This window comes from Tyto alba, unplaced genomic scaffold (genome assembly GCF_018691265.1).
Source record: "Tyto alba isolate M040663 unplaced genomic scaffold, T.alba_DEE_v4.0 Super-Scaffold_29, whole genome shotgun sequence".
NCBI classification, from domain to species: domain Eukaryota; kingdom Metazoa; phylum Chordata; class Aves; order Strigiformes; family Tytonidae; genus Tyto; species Tyto alba.
This window is the reverse complement of record NW_024881303.1, coordinates 14,741,003-14,768,254: the sequence shown is the minus strand read 5'-3', so window position 1 is coordinate 14,768,254 and position 27,252 is coordinate 14,741,003. Positions and strand designations below refer to the sequence as shown.

The 27,252-nt window shown below is 44.5% G+C and overlaps 1 protein-coding gene across 11 annotated transcripts; it reads left to right on the top strand.

Moving 5' to 3' along the window:
• The first annotated feature begins 969 nt into the window (after positions 1–969).
• LOC116961336 (protein ecdysoneless homolog) lies at positions 970–25,489 on the top strand. 11 transcript variants are annotated; one of them, XR_006165885.1, is made up of 9 exons: positions 970–1,980; positions 2,760–2,898; positions 7,859–8,037; positions 23,182–23,245; positions 23,347–24,122; positions 24,194–24,292; positions 24,394–24,449; positions 24,533–24,704; positions 24,816–25,489. XR_006165885.1 is itself a non-coding variant. In XM_042799102.1 (6 exons), the coding sequence occupies exons 1-6, from the start codon at positions 15,823–15,825 to the stop codon at positions 20,468–20,470; spliced, it is 873 nt and encodes a 290-aa protein (XP_042655036.1). In that variant the 5' UTR covers positions 14,914–15,822; the 3' UTR covers positions 20,471–20,502. The 11 variants fall into 11 exon arrangements, 3 of the variants coding, with proteins under 3 accessions (XP_042655036.1, XP_042655035.1, XP_042655037.1); XR_006165886.1 differs by having other exon boundaries at positions 23,182–23,292; positions 23,958–24,122; XR_006165884.1 differs by having other exon boundaries at positions 23,182–24,122; positions 24,816–24,919; positions 25,299–25,489.
• Positions 25,490–27,252: the final 1,763 nt, after the last annotated feature.

Below are 27,252 nucleotides of genomic sequence, written 5' to 3'. Positions count from 1 at the left end.
GGCGGCGGGGGAAGCCGGGCCGGCTGCAGCCTGGCCGCCGGCGGCTGCGCAGCTCCTGCCCGCTCCAATTAATTGTGCGGGAAGCCTTCCCCCTCCCCTGCCGCCCCCCGCGCCCGCCCGCGGAGCGGCTGCAGCCGCGGAGGGGAGCGGAGCGGAGCGGAGCGGGGCCGAGCGGCGCGGCTGACGGGGGGGAATCCCGCCCGCCTCCCTGAGGGCGCTGCCGCCGCCGCGCCGCGCATGCACGGGCTCGGCCCAGGCTCGCGAGGGGCGGCCGGGCGGGCTGGGGCTGCTGGAGCCGTGCGGGGCCGCCCGGGGCTCTGCCGAGCGCTGCCGCGTCCTGGGCGCCCGCCGGCGGGCCTCGCCGCGGGAGATCCGCCGCGGCTGCCCCCGCGCCTCGCTCCGCGTCCACCCCGGCCGCGCCGAGCCCCACGCCGAGGAGGCGGCGACGCGGCGGTTCCAGGTGAGGGAGGCTGCCGGCCGCCCCGCTGCTGCCGGCCTGACCGGCCGGCCCCTCTGTGCCCGTAGATCCTGGGCAAGGCCTACGCCGCCCTCAGCGAGGTGGAGCAGCGCGCCCTGTACGGTGAGCAGGGCACGGTGGGCAAGGAGGGCGAGGTGCTGAGGGGCGAGCGGGACTGGCAGGAGTACTGGCGGCTGCTCTTCAAGAAGGTAAGAGCTGGGCCGGAGCTCCTTGCTTCGGGCTTGTGGCCGTGCCTCCCTGGCGAGCTTCGGGTAAAGCACGTGGCTTCTCTTGTTTTGTTTTGGTTTGGTTTTTATTAACGCTGTCTCTGAAATCTGTCTGGTGTATAAATCACGTAACTCCAGAAGTGTCACTTCTTTGCTTCAGGTCACAGTGAAAGATATTGAAGACTTGGAAAAGAGCTAGAAAGATTTGGACAAACAGCTAGCTGTTATTAAAGCAGCGTACGTGGATTTTGAGGGTGACCTGGACAGAATAATGGAGTCTGTTGTGCGTGGACTATACAGATGAACCAAGAACATGGAAAATCGTAGAAAAAGCCATTGACTGTGGAGAAGTCCCATTCTACAAAGGTTTTGTAAGAGAGTCTAAACAGAAAATGATTGTGAGAAAAAGGCGGGTAGGTTATATCAATCTGGGACCAAAGGGAAGCATTTTTTTTATGATAAGCTTTTAATCTTCCTTGTTAGAAATAAAATGGAACTGTTCTTGAGGGAAATGTTTGCCACAGGATTTCTGGGTTACAGATCTTGCTCTGTGTCTTTGACTTTCACATTTGGACACCTGTGGTCTCCACCCCCCTCACCCCCCCCCAAATTGTTGTGAAAGGCTTTTGAGCAGTGATAGGCTGCTGCCAATCTTCATTCCTTTGTTTTATTATTAATTCTTTATTATTATACACAATGGCTTATTACAGTTTAGCATGTCCCTGCATTTATTTACACAGCTATGAGCTGCTGGAGTTCAGTGTACGTGGTGGAAATACGTTATGCTCGCCTTCTGGCGAGTGTGAAATAACATGCTGGACTAAATGGACCTCTTCTTCAACATGGGGTGTTTTGAACACTTTGTAGATCTTACATGCACATCGCAGTAACCGTTCTCTAAGTTAAAGAAAATGTAATAGCTGCCGAGACAAAAAAAGCGTGGGTGGGGGGAACAGGGATAGGCATAGACATTACATTCAGCATTGTGAAACAACAAAAAACTGTCCCGCTCTACTAAAGCCAGAATGGCCTTTCTTTCACCAGTTTGTCATCTGTGGCCAAATTTGGAAATGATTTGAGTTTCCTTGCAGCTAGTTGTATACAGATTTAAAAAAAAAAAAAAAAAAAAAAAAAAAAGTGTTTCAAAACTATTATAAGATTTTGTCAAATAACTTGCAAAATACTTGTTGAAAAACTAGTTTGCTATTTTCAGCAGAAAAAGAAGCTAGAGAGGCAGAAGAGACTAAATCTGAACTGGGACTTGGTGGAGAAGATGATTTGAAAGCACTGATTCAAGTAAGGCTTTTTCTATCTGCTGAAGAGAAGTATGTTACTGGCCTATAATTCTGTTCTCCCTGAGCCTCTTTGTAGTTTGGATCCTTGCAAGTTGAGAGTTCAGAGGTTAAAACCTGACCTTAATGTTAGCTAGCTATGTACTTTACTTAATAGTCAGTGTGGTATGGATTTTACTGCCTGCGTCTTTTGAAAATTAACAAAGTTATTCAAATATCCTTATGGCATACACAATCAAAATATTTAACTTCTAGTTTTAGGTAGTTAGACAGGGAGTATTATTGATTCTTTCCCTGAGGGATTCCATCAGGATGTAGAAGCTGATAGGTCTTACTGTTTTGTATCTTGAGGACCGAGGAAAGAAACATACTGTTTACATTCTGCTTTTTGGAATGTTTTCTGTTTCTCATCATCCAGTGGGCTTCCTAGAACATTCATGCTTAATCATTCCTCAAACTGTAGTAGGGTTTTGGGTCTAAACTTAGACATTGTTTTGCTTTTCCTAGGCTTATGTTGGGAATTTTTATAGCCACTTTACATCTGTCTTGATACTTCAGGAGAAGTTAGGTATAGAGCCTAGAGTATACAAGTAGAATTTTGCTTGATGGTACTATGCTTTGTATTGTATTATATTTGTATTGTATTATATTGCTTGCGTTCCCTGTTTAATATATTCCAATATTTTATGTAGCTGTCATACTATCAACTTCAATAGACTAATCTGTACTAGGAAGTAGTAAAAGTTTTGGGTTGGTTTTCTTTTTTAATTTCCTTTCCCCCAGAGCAGAAATAAAGATCAAAAAAAGGAAATGGATGACTTTTTGGCCCAACTGGAATACGGGGAAAATGCTAAAAAAGGAGAAAAGATGACCGCAGCCAAGAAAGGAAAGAAATAAAGAACTGTGTAGGCTGAGATACCAGGTATCATTTTGTATGGGATCACGTGGATTTGGGAGAATTTCAGAGTTTTTCTGGGCTACTGTTTCAGAGTGTGTGCATCAGTTTGCTGTGACTGGGAGGTATGATACAGAATGCATCATGAACAAGACAAAGCATTCTGGTGCTACTCTTTAAAAATCCTTCGGGTGCTCTTCGGTTAAGGATCAAACAGATTCCTGAGTAAAAGTTGTTACAGTAAGGAAGCGGTGTGAGGTTTGGGACCATGGTGCGTTTATTAAACTTCTTTTGAAGCAGCTTCCTTCCAAACACCTAATGGATATTGGTACAGTTGATGGTAAAACGGTGTAACCCCTCACCTTTGAGAGTCTTCAGTGGCGATTCCTGCGGTTTCCGAGTTGGAAACCTTATCTTTTTGCTAGTCACATGTTTCTTCGTAACAAACCTTCTGCTGTTTTTTAAAAGTCTTTGAACTTCAGCTCAACAGGTATTTTCAGTGGTTTTATAAAGATACTTTGGAATACTGCAGATTTAATAAAGGAAAAGTTTTCATAGAATTCTGTGCTAAGTTGCCCAGCCCTCTCTACGTTTTCTATGTAGCTGTTCAAAACAAACTGATTGTGTGGACTCTTCTGACTGATTTAAGTCAAGTAAATACTACACACTTGTATAGCAGCTGTAACTATGGCTACATTGATGACTGCCATGTCAGTGCTGGTGATGCCATGTTCCATGAAAGGGCCAGCTCGTGTTTGGCCTTGGATTGCCTGTGGCAGATGCCTTAGGAAGAAGACTGCAGCATGTATGTCACTGTGCAGGAATCCTCTGACACACTGAGGTGAGGCAATAGCTGAAAAATCCACAGGAGAGAGTCAGTCCTGTGCATTTCTTGGGTTTGTGATGTCCCATGACAAGGAGTTCCAAAGCTCAGAAATGCATTGCTTGTTATTGCAATAGCATCACAGTCAAGTCTGCTGTAGGGTGGTAGTGATTAGCTACTTCACTATATTTGTCAACCCTTCTGTTATTTCAGAAGTGAATTACTTAAGTAGGATCTGCAAACACTTGAAAGGTTTATGCTTCAGCTGTTTTTAAACCACCTGACAGTGTGTAGGGGTATGAATTTGAAGGGTAATTAACTAGTTTTCAACTCTGTCACAAAGGGATGAGGCTGGCTTTATTTTGTGGATCATTTTTCAGAGGCTTATGAGCGACAAGGTGAACACTTCCTTTTGAGCTGAAAGTCCTCACTGCTTCAGTGATAGCATTCAGGAGCTGGCTATTTAATAGAGCTTCCCAAGGGGAAGCTAGAGGTAGATGGTAACTATTCCTTTACGTGGCTTCTTTCAAAAATTATCCTGATTCTGAGAGTACAGCATATCTCTATGTTGCACAACACATGGACCTGAACGTTACTTTTACTGTACAAAACAGATACCTACCAGCCCAGAAGTCTCGTGTCAACCATTTGTACAGAAACCAAAAATTACCTTATGGTGAGACTGCTTTCCCTTTTTTAACACACTGACTCCTCTTAGCTATAAAATACTACATTATATTACTAGAAGTCTATTCAAGTTTATTTGTATATTTTTGTAACTTATGCACTAGGGCTACAGAAAACTAACTTGCTCCCTGAGGAATGGCACCGATATAAAGGGGATGCTTATCTCCAGTGAGCTTGATGTTACTAGATGCCACACTGTACAATGTTCCAGTAGTGTCAGCTGTTAAAAGAAATTGTATTTTGAAAGAGTTTAGTGAACAGAGGCCTCTCTTTAGCATCAGTTTGCCTCTATGCAAACCCAAGAGATTTCAACTGAGACCAGAGCTTTTTTTTTTTTTTTCACCCCTCTAGAAATGCAAAGGAAAGCTAACTTAGTTACATTTGCACAGTTCTGCTTTGCTTTCTTTTCCCTTCTTTTTGAGTAAAGCATGCTTGGATCAACTGGACTCAATAACTTCAATATTGATTAAAAATTATTAGCTGTTCTCTAGGTACCACTAACATTTGATAGCTTACATAACAGAGTGGGATAGTAGGAGCTACTTCCTAAAGAATACTGACTAGTTTTTTTCATTATGAATTGTAATTCAGAAAACATTAATAAGGGAAATTTAGAAAGAAAGTGCTTTTTAATTGGACAATTTTTTAAAGGAAAAACTGTTTTCCTGCAGTGTCCTAATTTTGTTAAAATACATGAAGTGGTTATCCTCACCTCGTCTGTACGCTTATTTGTCATCTGGAGTTTACTGTTTTGGGAGTAAGACCTTCAGCTAATCACTTAGAAGCATGTATTTCATGTTTTTGTCTAATTTGGAGCCACAAGGGCAACTGCAGCAAATACCACTGATACATCTGTCCCAGTGCAGAACCCATCTTCTAACAACGTCGTTGCATCTGTGGGTTTGGAGCCTCATGGCAGAGCGCAGAAATCTTTGGTAATTGCAGGCATTTTTAGAAAGGGAGACTGACCTATTTTGCAAAATTACCATGAAATATCCCGCCAGGAAGACAACGTACTTTCTTTGAATACTGTCTGGAACTACTTGCAGTAAGAGTCCCTTCTGCCTCTTCCACATTCAGTCAGTGAGGAAGAGGTCCAAGTATGTAACACAGGAAGAGTCGCTAGTGTGCTACCCTTAAAGTCATCAGTTCTGCTCAGCTGGTTTGTTACCTTATTTTTATACAACTGCGTTGATATCTGCTGCAGTTATTACAGGATTCATATCTTGTCTAAGTTGGGTTGTAGAAGCAGCAACGTGTAGTGCTTGCTTTTGATAGTATAATGTTGCTTTAAACATATAAATACAGCTTTTAACATCGAAATTACTGCTGTTATGGAAAATCTTTCATCTTCTGTAGAGCTAACAGAAAAATTGGCAGATTCTGCAGTACTTGCCTGTAACAAGATGAACAGGTCGTAAGCCAGTAATGGGAAAACAACAACGGCTGAGTGTGTTGCCTGGATTTTCTAGGAGTTAGGCTTTACTGCCCACTGGAGTCCATTTACCCTTCCACTGGAGTATAACTACTTCTGGTAGCAAATGGAATGTTTTAAGTATACCCCTTCTAATCTTTGGCAGCTGCTTCTTAGATTGATAAAAAAATAACTATTCATAAGGATGGGTGTTTGAAGACTCTGCTGTAAACAATGTTGACATTGCTGAAAATGAGAGCTGATGCATGTCTCTGGCCATGGATGGACACTTCTTCATGGCACGTTTAGAACCCCTGTTTGCTTTTTTTGACTGATCCACCTCGACTGTGGGCTTTCAGAGAACCATGCAGCTGAAGACCTAATAAACAGAGATCAGAGATCATGTACAACTTTAGGACTTTTGAAAGGTATTAAAACTAAGTACCAAATACATCTCCTTTAGCTTAAAACTAAAATGCTTTTCTTTGTTGGTGTTTTTTTTTTTTTTTTTATTCTAATATCAACTGTGTTACGTATGACTTACGCAAGTTTGAGACAAGTGCCTGGCCATCCAAAAGAGGCAAATTTTATGCTTTCACAGTTGCTGCATTGCAGGCAACTACTGTATTCCTTGATATTTCATGAAGTGTTCAAGTCTACGAAGTTCTGCTGATTTCAATTTTTTTTTTGTTAATACGTCAGTCGAAACTCAGCTTGCATTTAAAGATACTGGGGTTGGATTTTTGGGGGGCGGGGGAGGGAGCAGATTTCAGTAGGAACCATTCCTGTCTTGCTTAAAAACCAGTTACTTCAGTTTAGTGCCTTTCAGTTGCCTCTTGTACCACTTGTAAGTGGTAGGAGGCCGCTCAGCTGCTCAACAAGCTAAAAGACCCCTCCTGTCCTCTGACAGTCACCCAGGTACTTGCTACCTTAACCCTTGCAGCTTCCATTAACTTTTGCAGCTTCACTCCTATCTTGTTAGTGTATTTTTATGTGGGGAATGCTGACAACTCTATAAGGAGTCCCAAACCACTGCGATGAAATGAATCCAGCGTCATTTGTCTTGACGGAGCTAGTTTTCAGAACGTGCACCTAATCCCCTGCTCTCTGTGCCACCCTTTCCAGGTGGAGGTGATACTTGGCATCAAAACAAAGTTAAGTTAACAGGGAGTGCTTAAAAAAAAAGCTGTTCCGGGGCACAAAAGTTAACTTTTTCTCTACTGTAGTCTCTGAACAAACTCCCTTTCACCTGACTAGACTAGAGTTTGTGTGTGCCATGAGGTAAAAAACCTAAATCTCTGCTGGTAAAGTTGAAATAAGTAAGGTTCATTGGTTGATTGTAACACTGGTGTACACGTGTGCAACTCGTCTTGTCTGCAGTGGACCTTCATTCTGCAGCCACATCAGCTTGCTGTGGGTGATTGCTAGTCACAGAGTTTCTTGGCAATGGATTTAAATGAAAGGAACTTACTTTTTCATTACCACAGATTTGTTTAATTTTTCTTTTTTTTTTCCCACAAGATTCTTAAAAGAAAAGGGGTGGAACAAAGCACAGAAATTAATTGCAAACCTGTATCTTGACTATCAGGGCCGTATTTTCCTTCCAATTGAGGGAACAGACGGAGTGAGGAAGTTGATAATGTTACATTCAGTTCTTAGGATGGGGAACCACCAGAGGTCATGTGTAGCACCTGAAACAATGCTTTTCACTTCCTGTCCTGTTCTTCAGCAGTTAAATTATGCTGATTCTCCTGAAGCAAATCTCTAGTTGAAGAGAAATGTTTGCTATTACTGTTATTAAGGAAACCAAATACATTGGACCAAACATGTTGCAGTTAAAATAGGGGGGTTTTTATTTACTGGTTGGATCATGGTCTGTGGCATCTGTATTTACCTCATCTCCCATTTAAAAAATAGATGTGCTGTTTTCTGTATTATTTCTCTATTTGTAGTTCGGTATTCTCTATGTTTAAACATGTGCATTTGTATATTAAATTAAATTTTCAGCTGCCCAGTGTGTGACTGTTCTGATCCTGTCTGATGAGACTGTTGCTACCTGCCAGGTGTTCCTTTACAAAGGAGAGCTGCACCTCATCCCGCTGTCAGAGACCCAGGAGCAGGAATGTGACCTATCTGCCACCACTCTGACAGTCTCGCAGGCGGTGACGCTGTTGTCCACCTGTTCAGAGGAGTTCCTGGCTGCAGAGCCCATCCCAACAGCAGTGTAGAAGCGCATCAGTGGGTATGTGGGTGTTTCATTTTGGTCTTCTGCAACAGTGAGTTTTGATTCTGGGCTGTCTGAGGTGCTTTCTTGTATTCAGTCGTTTTCCTGTTAGGTGTGATAAAGTTGCTTCCTTTTCAAAAACTAGTGTTTTTTCTGTGGTCTTCTTCTGAAGAGGGGGACTGTTGGAGAATGGCTCAGAGACAAGGGTCCTGTGCCTTTAGCCAGTAGATTGTAAGCCTGCATGCCTAAGTTGTGCCTTGTCATGTATTAAAATCTTTGAACGAACGTTGGCGCAGGCTCTGCTCATACAAAAAGAAAAAGGGGGAATTGTTGGAGAATGGCTCAGAGACAAGGGTCCTGAGCCCACCGAGCAATTGAATGATCAGAGCCTGCTCTAGCTGCTGATGCTGGGCCTCACTAGGGTTTGCCTGCAGCTGCTCGCAGCTGCTGATACAGGAGGAATGTCAAGGACGCTTCAGCCCTGTGTACCGTGGTGTGTCGAAAACAGGTTAAGGGGAATTAGGAATAGTAGTCTGAGAAACCTAGTGTTATGATAACGGTGGTCTGAGAAACACTGTGTTACGGTACTGTCGTGTATTGAAAACAAGTCAACAGGAATCAGAAATAGTAGCATGAGAAACTTAGTGTTATGAGAAGCTTGTGCTGTAAGCTAACTGCAAGTAGGTGGACCGTGCAAATACGACCTTTAGAGCTTAAGCCAATCAGCTAGTGACTAGTAGGCATAATAATTATCATTGTCTGTATAAATATATGTACCCTGGACCAATAAAGACACACGTAGATAGATGCTCTATCACCCACACTGAACCCGTCTCAGCGTGTCGTTCGTCCGCGGCTCCGCAAGTTGGCGCCCGAACAGGGACCTGCGTAGAAGAATAACACAGACGGAGCGGCGGACCCAGAAAAAAAACCCAGCAACGACCGAGGAATTTGAGAACGGACCCAGAGAAACACCAAATACAGCAGCGCTCAGGGTCCACGAGCTGAGACGGAGAGGTGCCGGCCCCGGCAGCCCCAGGGGAGTACGCGGAGAGAAGCCGGCTGGACCGGCCCTGGGAGCGGAGGTGGAGCGGCCCCGAGAAACGGAGGCGGAGCGGCCCCGAGAGTGGAAGTGACCAGCCCCGCAGAGCAGAGGCAGACCGGCCCTGCAGAACGGAGGTGACCGGCCCCGAGAGCGGGCGCGGACCGGCCCCGCAGAGCGAAGGCGGAGCGGCCCCGAGAGTGGAGACGGACCGGCCCCGGGATCGGAAGTGAATGGCCCCGCGAGCAGCAGCGGAAAAGGCGCCGGAACTGACGTAAGGAGCCGACGGCGGCAGCCACGGGAGCGGACGCGAAGGGACGCCACAGGCAGACGCTGAGCGGCCCCAGGGGTGAATGTAAAGGGACGCTACAAGCAAACGCTGAGCGGCCCCGGGGGCGGACGCGAGGGGGCGCTGGAGGCGAGCGCAGGGTGGCCCCGGAAGTGGAAGCGGGGAGGCGCCGGAACTGACGCAAAGGGGCGACGGAAGCTGACGCGGAAAGGTGCTGCACACAGCGGCGGCAGAAACAAACGTGGGGAAACATCAGAGACAGCAGCGCCTAGCCGAATCAAGGACGATCGCACAGTGGGCCTCCGACAGGTCGTTCTGAGGACCTGAACCGAGATAGAGGGTCGCTCTCTGCAAGGGCTGTTGGCAAGCACTGCAACTGGTGCCTTAGTCACGGAGCATCAGCAACATATCAAAGTAAGGGAGTATTTTTTAGTGCCTTAAACAGGGAGCACAAGCCGGCGGGAGTATTTTTTAGGGCCTTAAACAGGGAGCACAAGCCGGCGGGAGTATTTTTTAGGGCCTTAAACAGGGAGCACAAGCCAGCGGGAGTATTTTTTAGGGCCTTAAACAGGGAGCACAAGCCGGCGGGAGTATTTTTTAGGGCCTTAAACAGGGAGCACAAGCCGGCGGGAGTATTTTTTAGGGCCTTAAACAGGGAGCACAAGCCGGCGGGAGTATTTTTTAGTGCCTTAAACAGGGAGCACAAGCCGGCGGGAGTATTATTTTTTTTCCTTAAGCAGGGAGCAAAGGGCCGACAGTGCCTTAATCAGGGGCGGGTCGGCAGTAACGGTACTGTGCCTTATCCAGGGAGCACAGGACTGGAGGTGCCTTAAACAAGGAGCACCAGGTTGACAAGATGGAACAGGAGGTAGCCCTGGATTTATTACAGCGCTTTTTAGAAAAGCGGGGAGTGGATTGTATAAAATCACTCGCGCGTTTAGTAGCATTAGGACGGGTCAAAGGATGTTTTCAGGACCCTAATTCTCTTTTTGATGTCGACGAGTGGAGATATAATGATATTTTATGGGATATGGTAATTGATGACGATAAAGCTGCAAGGAAAATGATGAAACCATGGCGGGAGGTGGTGAATAATATTAAGCGGTATCGGCTTGAAAAGAACCTTGCAGCTGTAGCAACTACAAAGTTGGGGGGGGAAAGTTCCACTATTACCCCAGATAGTGAGGCATCCGGATCTATGCTTTTTGTACAGTGATCGTATTCCTGTACCATCAACAGGAGGGCCAGTTACAGTTAATGTGAATAGGGAAAGTCCGGAGGCCAGCCCCCCCCCAATATCTTTACAGTCGTGCCCCCCCCCACCCTCCCTTACCTCGGAAAAGGAGGGGAGGATGGAAGATAGCCACCCAGTGCAATCTGCTACAGTGAAAGCACAGGGCTGGCTATGTCATGTTGACTGGCGAAAGGTCATGCGTGAGGCGGCAGAGAAATCAGGCGGCGCGGGGGTACCGGGGGGAGCGGCGTGCCACTATAAACTCTGCCCGCCCCCCCCCCCCTTCGGATTGTTCCGCCCCTGACAGCGCGTCAGCGTCTGAGTCGGAGAGAAAAGCGGCGGCTCTGTCCTGAATTAAAGCACCAGGGTCACACATCGGTAAGGGACAGGGACAGAGTCCAAGAACTTGAAAGAAAATTACAGAAGTTGAGCTACAGAACAGAACTCTGCATTTACAATTACAAGAAAAGGAAGCACTGCCAGCAGCCCCGCCACACCCACTCCCGTCACCCTCACCAGAACCAGCTCCGCTTTTAGCTCAGCCCCGATGGAGTGGGGTGATTCGTGTTGCCTTGTTAGAAGGGGACAGGCATGCTGCTGGAGCGTTGGCCTGCCCGGTAGTGACAACGAATGGGGGACACCTGGGAACTCAAGATCACAAGATTCTCCTCGGGGGGTCTGGAGACTCCTTACGAACTTTAGAATTCTGAACTGTCATTTGGGTGTTTCAACATCAACACTGGTATCAAAAACTTGTTCGTGTAGTATCAGGTTCATTGTATGGTGTTTCAACATCAACACTGGTTTCAAGAACTTGTTCATGTAGTATCAGATTCATTGTATGTTGTGGGTTCGTTGCAATGTTTAGAACATAGCATGGTGAAACCTGTATTACATTCTGTATTGCATACTCTGTTGTTACAATTGCTGACACTTTTAAAACTGTAAGGGTGGTTTTCTTGCTACATAAGACTGAATAAGATTGGAACATGGACTGACAGACTGGTTACGAGACTTGGGAATTTGGAAAATGGACTGATGATGGTTCTAAATCTACAAAGCCTGGAAATTACTGGGTGGCTGAAAGCTTTGTTGATGCATGGACTGGCAATGCTGATTGTCATTATGATAGTCATGATGGTATTGGGGTCTGTGTGGAAATGCTTTATGAATGCTATGATTCAAACGTTAAAAGGAGTCTGGATTGTCCAAAAAAAGAAAAAGGGGGAAAACCTGGTAGGAGTTTTTTTTTGGGGGGGGGGATCAGGGTTATGCACTGATCCTACAGGGTTTGGACAATCCAGGCTGGGTCTCTGAGCAGAAAACTGCCCCGTGGTAATCCTGCCCTTGGGGTCACCTGGAAGGGCAAGAAGGAGGAAGTCAATCTAGTGCTTCCTCCCTGTTTGAATGCCTGGATGCACTAACCACAAAGTAGATTTAGTTTGTTCATGCGTACTAATGATGCAGACCTATCACAGCACTTCCAGGTGCGTGATAAGTGCCTTTAGCCAACACATTGTAAGCTTCCATGCTTAAGTTGTGCCTTCTCATGTATTAAGAAAATCTTTGAACGAACGTTAGGGCAGGTTCTGCTCCTACAAAAAGAAAAAAGGGGAATTGTTGGAGAATGGCTCAGAGACAAGGGTCCTGTGCCTTTAGCCAGTAGATTGTAAGCCTGCATGCCTAAGTTGTGCCTTGTCATGTATTAAGAAAATCTTTGAACGAACGTTGGCGCAGGCTCTGCTCATACAAAAAGAAAAAGGGGGAATTGTTGGAGAATGGCTCAGAGACAAGGGTCCTGAGCCCACCGAGCAATTGAATGATCAGAGCCTGCTCTAGCTGCTGATGCTGGGCCTCACTAGGGTTTGCCTGCAGCTGCTCGCAGCTGCTGATACATGAGGAATGTCAAGGACGCTTCAGCCCTGTGTACCGTGGTGTGTCGAAAACAGGTTGAGAGGAATTGGGAATAGTGGTCTGAGAAACCCAGTGTTATGATAACGGTGGTCTGAGAAACACTGTGTTACGGTACTGTCGTGTATTGAAAACAAGTCAACAGGAATCAGAAATAGTAGCATGAGAAACTTAGTGTTATGAGAAGCTTGTGCTGTAAGCTAACTGCAAGTAGGTGGACCGTGCAAATACGACCTTTAGAGCTTAAGCCAATCAGCTAGTGACTAGTAGGCATAATAATTATCATTGTCTGTATAAATATATGTACCCTGGACCAATAAAGACACACGTAGATAGATGCTCTGTCACCCACACTGAACCCGTCTCAGCGTGTCGTTCGTCCGCAGCTCCGCAGGGGACCAGTGCCCTGTAGGCTGTGCTGTGATCTGGGGGCTCTGGAACTGGTTCACTGCTGTGATGCCACACCTGACAAGGACAAGTTATTCTGCCTTTACATCCTTCTTGTACTGAAAAATCTGGAAGTTCTGTGGGCCTTTAGGAGCCCTTTGAGGAGGGAGAAAAAAGATTGCAAACTAAAGTGTAGAACCATCACGCTTTTCAGAGCGATAGCTTCTCACAGGTCTATTCAGCACCATAAGTTATTTTTTGCCAGGATTTGACAGCACGAGCCAGATGACTTCTATACCCGGTGCAGTGAAGGATGCTGTGTAGTAGGACATGTTAGTCAAGTTCACAGTGATTCATTTTACCAATGTGGGGATTAAATTTTTATTAGCCATGTATAGTTCTGTATAAACAGACGTGCCAGGTGTTAGATTAGTGGATTTTTAACTTTAGTTTAGAATAATCATCTGGCATTTGGCCCATAATACAGATTAGTATTAAAGTGAAAATGGGAATATTAGCTTAAAGAGTGGTATCAGCTTGCAATGCACTTACTACACTATGTTGTTATTGTACAGTACAGGTATCCTGAGAAAATTCAGGCCTCATTTCACCGAGCCCACTGCTACCTTCCAGCAGGCATTGTGGCAGTGCTGAGGCAGTGCCCTTCGTTGGTGGCTGCAGCAGTCCAGGCCTTTCACCTACGAGAGCCTGTGGATTTACGAGCGTTTGGCTCTTTTCAGACTTTCCCTCCAGACGAGCGTGTGATGACCATAGTAAGTGATCCTTCTGATGAAACTTGTCACTGAATTAGGTTCTGTAAGTGACGAAGGTTCTGTGGTCAAGTGATAGAACTATGTGGATTTAATTGTTAAAATAGAATGTTTTCTGATTTATTTTTTAATTTTGACACTAGACGTGCATTTCCAGTTCTTCATGTTAAATAGCTTTTCTGCCTTCAGATTGACATAGCTAGGCTTTCAGATGGCTAATCAGAAGTGTTTCTGAAATCGAAGGTTACTGTTAGTAGCTCCTCTGCTGGAATGCTCGCTAAGGAAATTCGTCTAGTTCCGTGATCAGAGCAGTCTGACAGCACTGCCAGCCAACACCAGGAGTTGCTCCTAACTACCCCTAGGTGTTCATTCCAAGGCTTTTCCCCTTCTCAGCGGTGCTTACGCAGCTCTGTGAAAGCTACTTTAGGAAGTGGTTTATGTTCCTTGTCCAAGCAGTGTTATATTGGATATGTTTGCCTAACAGAGTTATACCGCTAGGCTCCTGAAAATAAGTTTGGGAGTCAAAGTGGATACATGCTGCCCCTCCCATCTCACCCTCAATACAAAGCCTATGAACTGGGCATGAAGCTGGTAATTACTTTTTATGCATTTTGTACTTAGTCTTTAGTTTGCTTGTTTACATATATCCAAGAAATTACTCTGCTTGTAAGTTGCCTGCTTGTACAGAGTAATACGAGCAAATTCAGTTACCATTTTTCTGGAAGTACATTATTGTGGGAGCTTTCTTTTACAGGCTAGAGCACTCTTGTACTTATATAGATTATAAGTACAGGTCAAGCCTTCATGCTTGTATGAGGAGTAGCTTGTGCGCTACAGATCTTCTAAGTTGCTTTTCCCATGTAGAGAAACTGCGAAGTCGAAATGAACCATTATTGCTGCAGAAAGACAGATTTCAACTTCCAAAGCAAGATACTGCTCCCTGGCATATAATTGGGCTTGGCATCTGCTTCTCTCAAGTGGCAGTATCAGGAGCTCGATGGCAGTCAGTTCTTTATGCGGTCATTTAAAGGTGCACTTAAATTTGGCACATCTGGAGAGTCTCATGTTGTTGCATCTCTTATACCGGCCCATGGCTTTGAAATTTTGTGCTCCAAGTGCAGTAAAGTATCTCCTGATTCCAAGAGAAATGTGTGAAGCGGTCCCCTGTGGGCGAGATTCCTCAGCAACCTGAAGGAAAAGAATTATTTCAAGGTGTAGTTGTGTGTGTGTGTGTTTGTCTTTTAAACAGTGCCAGGAAAAACATGTTGTAGCTCTTGAACTTGTGTAAGTAGTTACAGCAGGGCAAGAAATCTGGTGCTTCTGTCTGTGGGAAATTAATGGATGTCTCTACAGGAGATCTGTGCAGTTTGTTCCCCTTTGAAATGAGTTAATTTCTTTTGGAAATTAAAAAGGAAAAGGCAGGATTTGGGGATGAATGTATTCATCTAAAGAAGGTGGAAATACACTCGAATAAAGGAAACCACAGTGTGGCTGTGTGTCAGTATAACTGTTTTAACTGTTTTACATTTCATTTGCATGCATTTAGACTTAAATATTCTTTAAGAACTATACTTAACACCCATCGATACATTTGGGGCCATGTAAGTGTATTTTTTGTTTGTGTGGGGTTTTTTGTTTTGTTTTTGTTTTGTTTTTAAAAGATGCCTTAGACTGCTTATTTGAAGTTTACAAATTGGTCATAAATTGACTACTTATTTGAAGGTTATAGAATCAGACAACTCGGAATGCTTAGGTTAATATCTTGTAAATATAAGAGAAGGGGAATATGCTTACAGTACCGCAATGCCACTTGTATGGGTAGTTCCCCAAAACCAAGAGATTCCTTCACAATCCTTACACAATTGTAACTTGGGCATGGTAAATACACCGTGTTGTAAGAATCAGTATTTTCTTTGATTGTTTTTAGTGTACACCATATGATATTGTAGCACAAGACTTCAGTTCATATTTGACAGTGAAAACACCTTATGCCCCTTTCCTATATTCTATTTCCAAGCATACGTGGCACAGCTGTATTACTTGTTTGGATTTTTCTCAGAACTAAATTTCTGTCTGACAAATAATCATTGTTACGAAGCATGTCTGTGGAAAGGAAGGGGAGGGAGAATTCTTTAGATTCATACTTGTGGCTTGCATTAAATAAGGAGAAATGGAAGGATCTGCTAAATACTTGGAACTGCTGCACAGGGCAGAAGATTATTTCCAACAGTCTGTTACCAAGCCAGAAAGGTAAGAGCTACTTGAAATTCATGAGTAACCATACACAGTACGTACAAGTTACTTTAATTTACCTTTTTTAATACTTGTTACAAAAAACCTGAACCCTTTTCTCCACTGTACACTTAACATAGGTGCTGTGGCTAAGACACAGGGGTATTAATTCCTCTAGAATACTCTACTAGTAGAAGTTACTGCTTGAGTAACTATTTATCTTGGTTTTGTAAAATGCTAAGCTATTCCAAGTGGGTTAAGAGGTGACTGACAAGCATCATTTGGCTGGCGGGATGTAGAAAGTGTTTAAAAGCTTAATTGGAAATCAATCTTAGCGAATAAGAAATATGGAGTAATCTGTGTCCTTTACTTACGAGAGGCAGCTGGCTGTAGATTTCTCCAAAAGATCAAATCCAAAAAATAAATGATTACAGAAATATCTGAGGGTTTGCCAACTCATAATATCTTGACTGTTAGTTGCTTGAATTTCCAGTCTTGTGCTGTTTGGGATCTGGCAGTCCTAATGTTTACCAAGACAAAATAAATATAAATAACCAAAGAAGCATGAGAAATTTGCTTTGGAGACATCAACAAGGAATAACAGTAACTGACCGTGTCCTGTTTTGGCTAATACTATTGGTGTAGTATTCTGGTACTTCCCCCAGATTCACTTACCTTTTTGATGTCTTTGCACAGAAGGAATCATGAGGAATTGGAGTGAAAACTTGCGTGTAGTGTGTGTGATGCCACTGGTATCGTAATGCTAGTAAAAATCCATTTCAGTAAATGGAATTTTTTTCTTCTAGCTCTTTTGAAGTGAGCCCAGGTGATGAAATCTTGACACTGCTACAGACAACAACTGTTGATTTGAAGGAATTTGAGAGAGAAGCAGCTTGTCTTCCTCCAGAGGATGGTGAGCCGGATGGGGAGTGGACTATTCCTATCACAAATGAGTATTTGTTGGGGAAGAGGGTGAATGTTCACAGCACTGTACCAGTCTCTTTATCGATTTAGTCTCCTACCATGTGACTGCTGGAGGTGTTATTCATGGGCCATCATTTAAGATGAAGGCAACCAGTTCGTTTGTATAAGCTCGGGGCTGTGAATTGGCGAAATACGCAGTTCAGTTTCTGGTTTGATACCACTAGATTGATAACACCATGCACACTTATACCAGATCAAGTCCTTTGTGTCAACTGGATACCAGACAGGAGGTATTTAAACATTTAAGAATAATAATAAATCAATTCCAATGCTGACAATACAAAGTTAATTACTATCTGGTCTACTCTGATGGCCAATACAAGACCAGCATAAACTTTATATAATAGGTTCTTTTCACTCATGTCACGGGAATGCAGTTGTTGCCAGCATGCAGCACAGGTCACATCTGTATTTCTGAATGATGCATTAGCATGCAAATCCAACATTCAGCATTAATGATTGTAGTGGAAGGTCTCCCTTTATAGTGTAAGCCTTTTCTTCCTTCATTTAGTGGCAGAAGGATTATCTGTGGCTACAACAATTTCTGCTAGTTTGAAGCTGCATGTGAAGCAGAGTTTTAAAGTAGTAAAATGAAATCCGAACACTCTTCTCAGCCTCTCTCTGCCTTATACCCTGTGTTATTTTGTATCAGCACGAAAACTTAACAGTGCAAAAATAAGCTACACAATGCTAGCAGTACTCTCAGCCATCTGGATTGGGTTTTGTGGCCATTGTGGGCTGACAGATTTGTGCCAGATAACAAATATGTCCTGTATTCTTCCAGGTGACAGTTGGCTGGAGATTACAGCAGATGATCTAGATCAGATGCTGAAGGAGGCAAGAAATGAGTCCCTTCCTTCCTCAAATGAGGAAGAGCAGAAATATGACTTGGAAGCAGTTGCTGAAAGTATGAAGGCTTTTGTATCCAAAGTCTCACCACATGAAGGAGCAGAAATGCCACGGCAGTAGTATTTTTAAGTTTGGTGTGTGGTGTAGAATGTGTTTTCATTCTGCTGTAGCCCTTTGGTTGATTCTGTAATGTGCAGAATCAACGTTTGAAAGCGTTCAGTGTAGCAGAGGCCTGAAACAAACCCATGTTACCAGTGAATATGTAGTTGCTTTTAAACCAGTTTGGTCACCACTCTGACAGTGGTGCAGGTGAAAACGCTGGAAGCTGTGTTATTTTCCAGCACTCTTACTTAGTTTGGTTTTGTGGTTTTTAAAATTTTAACGCTTTTAAATTGAAGGCTTGGTGTTGTTCATTACGATAGTTCTTAGCACTGTTATTAAAATGCACATCTCAAGTTCATTTGTGCTGAAATTTTTCTGCCATGATGGACTGTTCAGACTAAGATTCTACTGATGAAGCTGTGAAGAAATAAAAATTAAACTTAAGTTGGGGGAACCTCTGAATTAAGACTATTGATTTTTGTGGTACATTTGAATTTAGATTTCCTGTAGATTAGTATTTTGAATATACTAGGCCTGGTTTTCCACACCTAAAGCACATACTGTACACCTAGAAGCAGGAGCAAAGGATCAAATCACAGGTGGATCCCTGTCATTGTTCCCAACAGTGGGAGTGCTAACTGAAGATACCTAACTAGTTAGGCAACAGCAGAATGCCGCTAGATTAAGTGCTGGAGTTAAGAAAGTGTGTGTGACTGTGGTGTGGACAAGCCTTTAATTTTAAAAACCAAAGGGTGAGGTAGGAACATATTGTCCAAGTTCTTTTTAATAGCTTTAATATTGAGAAAATAATGCTGTGTAAACTGTATCAAGCGTATAAGGGTTTACTCAATTTATACTCTTAATTGTTTGATCCTTTTTAATTACTGTTAGTGTCAATGTCTGAGTTATAATGTGGACTTTTTTCAGTTGTTTAAAAAATAAACGAACAAAAAAAAAAAAACAACAACAAAAAAAGGGCAAACCACTGAGCCTTAAAAGAGACTAGAATGAAGCCTGCAGTGTTCTTTCTAGGCAGGAAACCTCCAAGATTCTCAGCTTTTTAAATCTTTGTCTAAGATGTACCACCACCACTTCGTTCCAGAAAGATTCAGGCTTGTTTATTTTGGTTCCCTTCGGTACAATTTTTATTTGACCACAACAAACGGTTAAAGTTGTTGGGTTTATTTTCTCTTTCGTGCCAGGAACTCCTCCAGTTGCTGTTTCGTTCCTAGTTCACACAGGCCTCAGACTTCTAAGCACTTCCAAGACCATCAGTTCAAATGTTCCAACTTCAGTCTAGGCTTGAGAGAAATCTGTACGCCGCATGGCTTATGTCTGTGTCAGCTTATGCAAGCCTAAAAGCTTTATTTATTTAAAAATTTTTTTAGATTTCAGGTCACCTGATGAATCCCATGTTACCTTTGACGTAGATTCTTTTACAAAAGCGTTAGACAGAATTTTAGGTGAGATTGCTTCTTTGTTTCTTTTGTCAGAATATCTCATGGTTATTTGGCTTTCCTGGGTCATCCATCCGTCACCCATGGTCGCTGTGCTGATTTGTTTGCTATCTGTACTGACACAAAATAATATATATGTAGGGGCAGACTCAGAAGAGCTGGATTCTGATGATCTGGATGAAGAGGAGGAGTTTGATTTCTCGAATGAGGATGATGAAGACTTAGATGTGGAAGATCAAAGGCAAGACCAGAAGGTGCCGCCTAATGAGCTTATAGGCAGTCTCAAGTCATACATGAGTGAGATGGACCGTGAACTGGCACATACCAACGTTGGTAAAAGTTTCACCGTCCAAAAGAAAGGGGCAAGTATGCCTCGAGTTCTAGTTTGTATGTAGCATAAAGTTTTGAGAGCTTTAGAAGGAAAGAGGAAGTATACTAAAAGTGATCATTCTGAGTAATGTAATCAAAAACTTCTGTCTTCTAATCACGTGCTAACTAATTATTAAAAAATAAAATGAAAATCACACGCGCAAGCAAAATGTGCTGCAGCTGCACCATGGTGTATTTTTCTGGGGGGGTGGGAAGAAAACTAACTTAGGGAAGCTTTAACTTGCACATTGTTTCCAAGACTTAGTTTCATTTCCCTGTTTTACCCTGTTTCAGTAGTAAGGCAAGCAGCTGCAGCTTGACTATTTGAGTTCCTGTAGAAGATCACGCCCATAGGAAAGTGAGCCAAGACTCAGTAACCCTCTATGTCCTTCTCTTGGAACTTTATCTGTATAATGGAAAGTGATGATTCTTAACTGGCATGCGCATTTGGTGACTAAATTCCTTTCTGTCAAGACAGTGTGGAACATACTGAACTTTGTTGGCTGCAGAACTGTTTCCTTGTTTTCTTCTCTCTTGTGGTTTGTCTTTTTTTTTTAAACCTGTTTATAAAGTTTGATAAAAACTTTGTCTATATACTTACTATAGGCAAGTTCTGTTAATGCAACTACGCCTCAAAGTGCTGGCCCTGATTTCGGAGCTGAAGATACTGAGTTGACACCAGCTGATGTGGATCAGAACCTGGTAGCTAACCTGCTCAAATCCTACAGTGCTGAGTCTGGACTGGCAGGACCCACCTCTAACATTTTACAGAGCATGGGAGTACATTTACCTGAAAATGCAGGTCATATTGGCTCTAACAGTTGAGCAACAATAAAAGGCTGTCTTAATGCAAAAAACATGGCTGATTGAGAAATGAAGTGCAGAGCCGCGGAAGAACGACACGCCAAGACGGGTTCAACGTGGAAGATAGAGCATCAATCTACTTTATTGGTCCAGGGTACATATATTTATACAGACAACACTAATTATTATGCCTACTAGTCACTAGCTGATTGGCTTAAGCTCTAAAGGTCGTATTCGCACGGTCCACCTACTTGCAGTTAGCTAGCAGCACAAGCTTCTCATAACACTAAGTTTCTCATGTTACTATTTCTAATTCCTCTTGACTTGTTTTCGATACACAACAGTACCATAACAATGTTTCTCAGACCACCGTTACCATAACACTGGGTTTCTCAGACCACTATTCCCAATTCCTCTCAACCTGTTTTCGACACACCACGGTACACAGGGCTGAAGCGTCCTTGACATTCCTCCTGTATCAGCAGCTGCGAGCAGCTGCAGGCAAACCCTAGTGAGGCCCAGCATCAGCAGCTAGAGCAGGCTCTGATCATACAACTGCTCAGTGGGTTCAGGACCCTTGTCTCTGAGCCATTCCCCAACAATGAAGCACAGAAAAACTAGCAGTATTTGGAATAAGAGACAAAAGGTTTGAACTTAAAACATCGATGCTTTAGTTATGTGACTTTAAAGATACAAAGTGAATTTACCTGCAAAAGCCATCTGTTTGGATACTATCTTGGATAGAAATCAGATTTTTCCAGTGCCATCGTGTTTTCAGAAAACTGAAAAATGATGTTGTGACTGGAATGAAACTTTTATTACAAAAACCTGTCTTCAGTTTTTTCGGATCAGTGATACAATTTGCCGTATTTCTGAAATGTCCTTTACCCATTACTAGGTGGTTTCAATACCTGTAAAGCAGCTCATGGTCTGAAAATGCCTCTGCCTTCAGGGGGAGATGGAGGAATACCATATTATAGGAGAAGTGTTCTCTTGTGGATTTTTCAACACTGGTTAAATGTTCAGCAAACACTTAATTGCTTTTCTAAAACTACAAGGCTTTGTTCTAAGAACTGATAATTACTGTAAGAACCTGTTCTTTATTAATCAGGAGGATTTGAAGAGTAATTGGATTGAACATGTAAATATTTGCTCTAAGTATTTTTTAAAATTTATTTGAATAAAAGCAGAAATACAACTTGATTACTGGAGCTGGGTTGTTTGTTTTGTTTTCGTTTGGTTTTCTTTGAAGTTATGCATAACTTCCTCAGTGCAGTATCAGAAGTTCTCAGAGCTAAAACATTTTCATAATTGGGCATTTTTTGAATTTTGCTATTGCTGAATGTGGGTATTGTGCCAGCAGTAGCTGTATATGAGCCCAGTCTGAACTGTTTTGTTTGCTAGAAGGCGTTCAGCATGTTGCTCCCACATGGAATGAAACATATATTCCATGCTCCCACATGGAATGAAACATAGATTCTAGATACGGAGACTTAGCTTTAACAAAATAAATTTGAAATAAAATATGTAGAAGTTCCTGATTTACAGACAGCAAGAATGCAGTCCTGCAAGATCTGAAACAGTTTCTATGAGTCTTTTCTTTATTCTTACTTCCCCGCAACATTTAATCAAGTGTCTTAGCTGGTAGAAGAGAAACACATTGGTTGAGGTTTTGGGTTTTGTGGGGTTTTTCTGTTTTGTTTTGTTTTTTTTTAAACACGTTCAAAAAAATAGTATTCAATGATACAAAAGCCTGATTGATCCTGAAGGCATACCTGATTGCTTTTAAAGGACTAATTGTTATCATCATCATTATTAATATTGTTATTATTGATGTTGTTAGTATTAGGCTTAAGGCTTGGAGTCCATTTAGTTGAAGTATTTGTTTTAATTTTTTTCCATGTTAAGTGTTGGCATTATTTTAACTGACAAAGAATGTAGCAAAAGTTGTTTCTGTGTAGGACACTTGTTGGATGATGAGTCTTGCTGCCTGACTGCCATGCCAGCTGAGTTTGACCAACACACAGAAAATTCTTTGAAAGTCACACATTGGCATAGTTACACTGAAATTCATGAGACTTTGACAATGTACAATGAATGCTTGTTTGCTGACTTCTCTACTGATCTGTGCTCACAAGTGGCTTTTTTTTTTTTTTCCTAATTTTTGTTTGTTTTTCAAATGACAAATATCTGGTAAAATGCTCCAGTACAGACAACAGGTGCAGTAAAAGAGCGGGTATCGTCATTTCTGGGAAGAGTCGCTTTCTCCATAGAGCACTACGCATGTTATAAACTTCAGGCAGAGAAGAAAATTCCCCTCTGCTCCTCTGGCTGACTTTATACCTGCGGGGGGGGGGGGGAGGGGGTGGTGGGGGGGGGGGTTGGCCCCGCCCCTTTCCCAGGGGATTGTGGGCGGGGGCCGGGGTATATGAGCCCCAGCCGCTCAGCAGGGAGCTCGTTCCACTCCTGGGTTTCTCAGGTGTCAGTGCTCTCCCAGTCCTTCAGACAATAGCAGCTTTTGAGACAGATGTGTTTTGACCTCTAGAGGAAAAGAGTCATTTGAGGTAAGATTTTCAGGACTGGTCAAGGTTCAGCATTATATATAGTAGATAGAACGTTTATATGTAGCTTGCCTTATTTATTTATTTATTTATTTATTAACTTTACATTATTAATTTTATTTGGGAGGGCAAGATAGTTTAATAAAGTGTATTGTTTAATTTTAATTCTAGGAAGGAGCATGGATCCTTCACTGGCAATTGAGGAGAAGAGGATTTTTTATGGTTTTGAGATGGGGTGAGAGGAAAGCTACATTGCTTTTCTGGAGGAGGAGGTTGTTGCAGGTGAGGTGCACATCAACCGATAAGGTCCTTATGGCTCACCCTGGTTTTGTGCAGATGGCAAAGAGGAACCTAGCAGCTGTGGGAATAACCTGGTTACCCAGGGCATTGTTTTGTCAAGGATGGATTCAGACCCCCGGCACCATAAAAGATAAGTTGAGGGACCAGTGCTTGGGAGAAGGTTTTCTCTCAGGCCACAACACTTGACTCTTCTCGGCCTGCCGTCCATTCTCCCTCACGGCCCCGTAGGTCGTCTTGTCCAAGAGCATCTCCGATCTGAGTCGTTCCTCTTAAAGAGCTTATTTTATGTCTCTCGTCTTGTTTGTGTGCTGTGTCGGTCTGTGCGTGTTTGTCTCTGTCGGAGCTGCTCTGCCTGGGTGCGTAGAGGTGACAGTCAGCCAAAGAAGTACAGTAAGGTTCTATGTGAATAAGCCTAGAGTTTGTAGGGAAAGGGCGTACCGTCCATTTCAGAGCAACTAGTTATGTAGCCAACAGGCAAGGAGAGTTCTTTCTGTAGCGCTACGCAGACACGCAGGGGATGAGCAGAGTTTTTTTAACAGCAGGCTGTAGAGAGAACTGGGGTGGTATACCTAAATGAAAATGGGATCTCTGGAACTGTTAAGCTATCGCTCCGCATCCAGGCGACTCACTCAATATCACTTTTGCAGATGAAGAGGGACGACTCTCTCACCTAACGGCAACAGGGGAGGTGAACGGAGCGGTTTAAGAAGGTGGGCTGGCGTGCAGCGTCGGGGGAAGATGGGACCGGTGGCTATATGACTAGCCGATAGGTGCATTTTACTTGGAAGGCGCAAAGCGACGAGCAAAGCGAGGTATTGGCCCCGGAGGGGATGTGGGCGAGGAGAGCCGTGACTGGGGAGCTGAAGCAGCAGTTCCTTTTCAGGTGTCACACGGGTGAAGGTAGAAGCACGCCTCGTTGTTTGTCTTGCGAGTGGTACCCGAGCCTCAACGTGATAACCTGCAAATGGTAGAGGTGGAGCAGGTGAGCACGTAAACGAAGGGAGAGGGAGACAGTTATCAGTATGGGTGGGGTGCAGTTTTGGGCAGCATCCTGGCAAGTGCTGCTACTTTGTTTTTTTGCAGGTGACGCACGTAGCCTCGGGAGGGTGAATGAGCGTGCCGATGAGCAATCTGAGAAGGTGAGGCGGTCGTCAGCCAGGTCCGAGTCTAATAGCGCAGTCTTATATGGCCACTCGGTTAAGCATTTGCCTTGGTTCTGCAGGTGCCACGTGAGCCACCTTTGGGATCATCTGACTATCTGAAAGCAGCGGGGGTAGTAGCAAGGACAAGCATGGGGTCGGTGACTTCTCACAAGCAGAACGGTAACTTTGTCTCTCGGTAAGTTAGGTACCGCAAGCGACAACGGCTGCAGCATCTGACTCCAAAACGAGCAGGTGAGTGGAACACCGCAATGCTTCTGAGGGTGGGGGGGTGTTGCAGATAGAGGTAAGCGGGGAGCAGCGTGATACTGACCGGCAGTTGTGCTCTTCTGTGCTTTTTTGCAGGCGATGAAGGGATCTGGCCACTGCAGGAACGTGCTAGTTAGCTGCTGTGCTGCTTTTGTCGAGGGTGGATTCAGACCTCCGGCCCTCTGAAAGCTAAGTCGAGGGTACGGGGCTGAGAGGAGGGGACAAGGTTGGGAATTGCAGGGAGGTGTTGGAAAGTTCCATCCCCGGTGCTCAGAGAGCACGCGTAGTCCATTCAGATCCCCTCCAGACTTCCCAGAGGAGGGATTCTTGTAGGATCTACCCCTACTTTGTCAATTAGTTCCATCCACAGCATAATTCCAGTAGAAGCTAGCTAGCGTGCGCAGTCTCGGTAGAAATGAAGCATAATCCTATAGCATTTTGGTTGTTTTCTTGGAAACTGAAGTACATCATTGTCAATAAGAGTACTCTTTGAGCTCATGGCCCTCACTGGGACCCATTAACACTCCTTGAAACCTTAGGGGTTGCCTCTCATGTTGACTTCTTTGGCTGTTTCTTCAGGCTCCTCTCAGCATCTGAAGCTCAGGGTCTCAGCACCACAGACACCATGGGGCTCATTCAAATGCAAAATGTCTTCCAATTGTTTTCTTCAGTTACCAAGCCTTGGACAGATAACTGCAGAGGTCTCTGGAGTGTATGTAAAGGGGAACATTTGACTGAGCATTTAATACAGAAGTATTTTTTAGTTTTAAGTTTACTATATTACTTTTTCAGTCAAGCTTTCCCTTCCCTCAGTCTGCCCCTTGCTCTGGGAACAGCCCTTGGGATGGAGGGCTGGGGGACGGAGCGCCAAGGGAAACGGCCACCTTCATCTCAGCTCTGCCCAAACCACTTGGGAAGAACAACTGAGGTGGAGATTAGATGTTTAGGGCCCCCTGTCCCCCCTGGGGCTCTCCTCTCCTTGGCCCCAGGCAGCACCTTCCCCCCCTCCAAACTGGCCGCAGGCACGGCAGTGACAGAGGATTTGTGGCCTCCTCACTGGCATGAGCGAGCCTGGGCCTCAGCTTCCTCCTGCGTGGGCTGCTGCAAGGGCAGCTGGGGCCTCCCCCTGGGGAGCTACCTATCCAGGCTAAATAATCTTCATCAGCTGCAGGGGCATCCCAGGGCGGTTTTGCCCAGAGCAGCCCCCAGCAGGGTGCAGGCACAGGGTGGGTGTCACCTGGGCTGTGGCTGAGCAGAGGCTGAGGGCGGCCATGGAGCGAGGGGGCCGGGGGGACCAGGACCCCATTGCCCGTGGAGGGGCTCACAGCTGGTCCCGGGTCCCGGCCCCTGCATGTGTGATGTCGTTAGGAGGTGAGGCCATAATGGGGCACATTCCAACCCCCCCGGCAGACAGGGTTGCAGAGCTTCAGTGTTCCGGCCATGCCGCCACCGGTCCCTGCCGGCACGCTGCTCTCCGTCCCAGGGCTGCCGGTGTCCTCCCAGCCCGCCCAGCTCCACCCTGTCACCTCCCAGCTGCCACAGGCCAGCATCTGGCAGGGGGTGCCAGGGCCCATGGGGCATCTCCCCCCTGGGGTGCATCTCCCCCCTGGGGTGCAGCTCTCCCCCGTGGCTGCTCCCTGTCCCCCTGCCTACAGCCAGGGACAGCGGCTGGTGCTGGGGACGCTGGTGCCCCATCAGCCGATGGGGCTGGGGCCAGGGGCTGTGCTCCAGTGGGATCCCCTGCACCCCAGGGCTCAGCACTGGGTGCAGGGCCTCCCTGTGCCCCACACCCTGCCCAGCAGCACCAAGAAGCCCTTGGAGGCCTCCGACAGTGACGTGGTGGTCATCACACCTCAGTTGCTGGAGCCTCATCTGGAAAAGCACTTTAAAATCCTGGAAATCATATAATGATATGTAGGACTGCATGAAAGCTAATGGTCACCTGGGAGTGCTTTTCACCTCACTGAATCAAGTTGCTGTTATATATTACTCTTCATCAAGCTATTAAATACACTTCCAACAATTGCACTCATCTAACTAATGAAAGCTGCATGCCTTGGCGATTTTGCTACATTCACACTAAACACTAACCAAGCCAGCAAAATATTTACAGCTACACATCCTTGTTTACATGCTTCTGAATCAAAATTTTCATGCTTAGTTTTCACCTAAAAGTGAGTTTAGTTCTTAAGACACTTAGCAGAATCTCTCCCACCGTTTCTAAGTTTTAATCTATGATGAAAACTACCTCATCAACAAACCCAAAAGATTTATTTATATGTATAGTTTAAAAATGTGAACTTTGAACTTGCATAGAGAGTAATGCATAAACAGAAACAGAGGCAAAATTGGTTGAACACAAACCAAGTTACTAATGTTTGGAAACTGCATGCACAGCTTGCAAAGAAAAATGTTTCTGAAGATGTGCTGAGTGCTCAGGCATGTCAACAATTAATAATTAGCCTTAGATTTTGTTCCACCTTAAAGACAATCTTGCAGGGTGCTGGGAGCCCTCATTCCTCCCTGAAGTCAA

Bases quoted from the DNA above. Each gene is read 5' to 3' on its own strand.
- LOC116961336 (XM_042799101.1), top strand. From the start codon at position 15,823: ATGGAAGGATCTGCTAAATACTTGGAACTGCTGCACAGGGCAGAAGAT. The intron at 15,903-16,690 runs GTAAGAGCTACT...TTTTTCTTCTAG, and splicing joins TCTGTTACCAAGCCAGAAAG to CTCTTTTGAAGTGAGCCCAG. The intron at 17,831-19,214 runs GCAGTAGTATTT...TTTAGATTTCAG, and splicing joins GAAGGAGCAGAAATGCCACG to GTCACCTGATGAATCCCATG.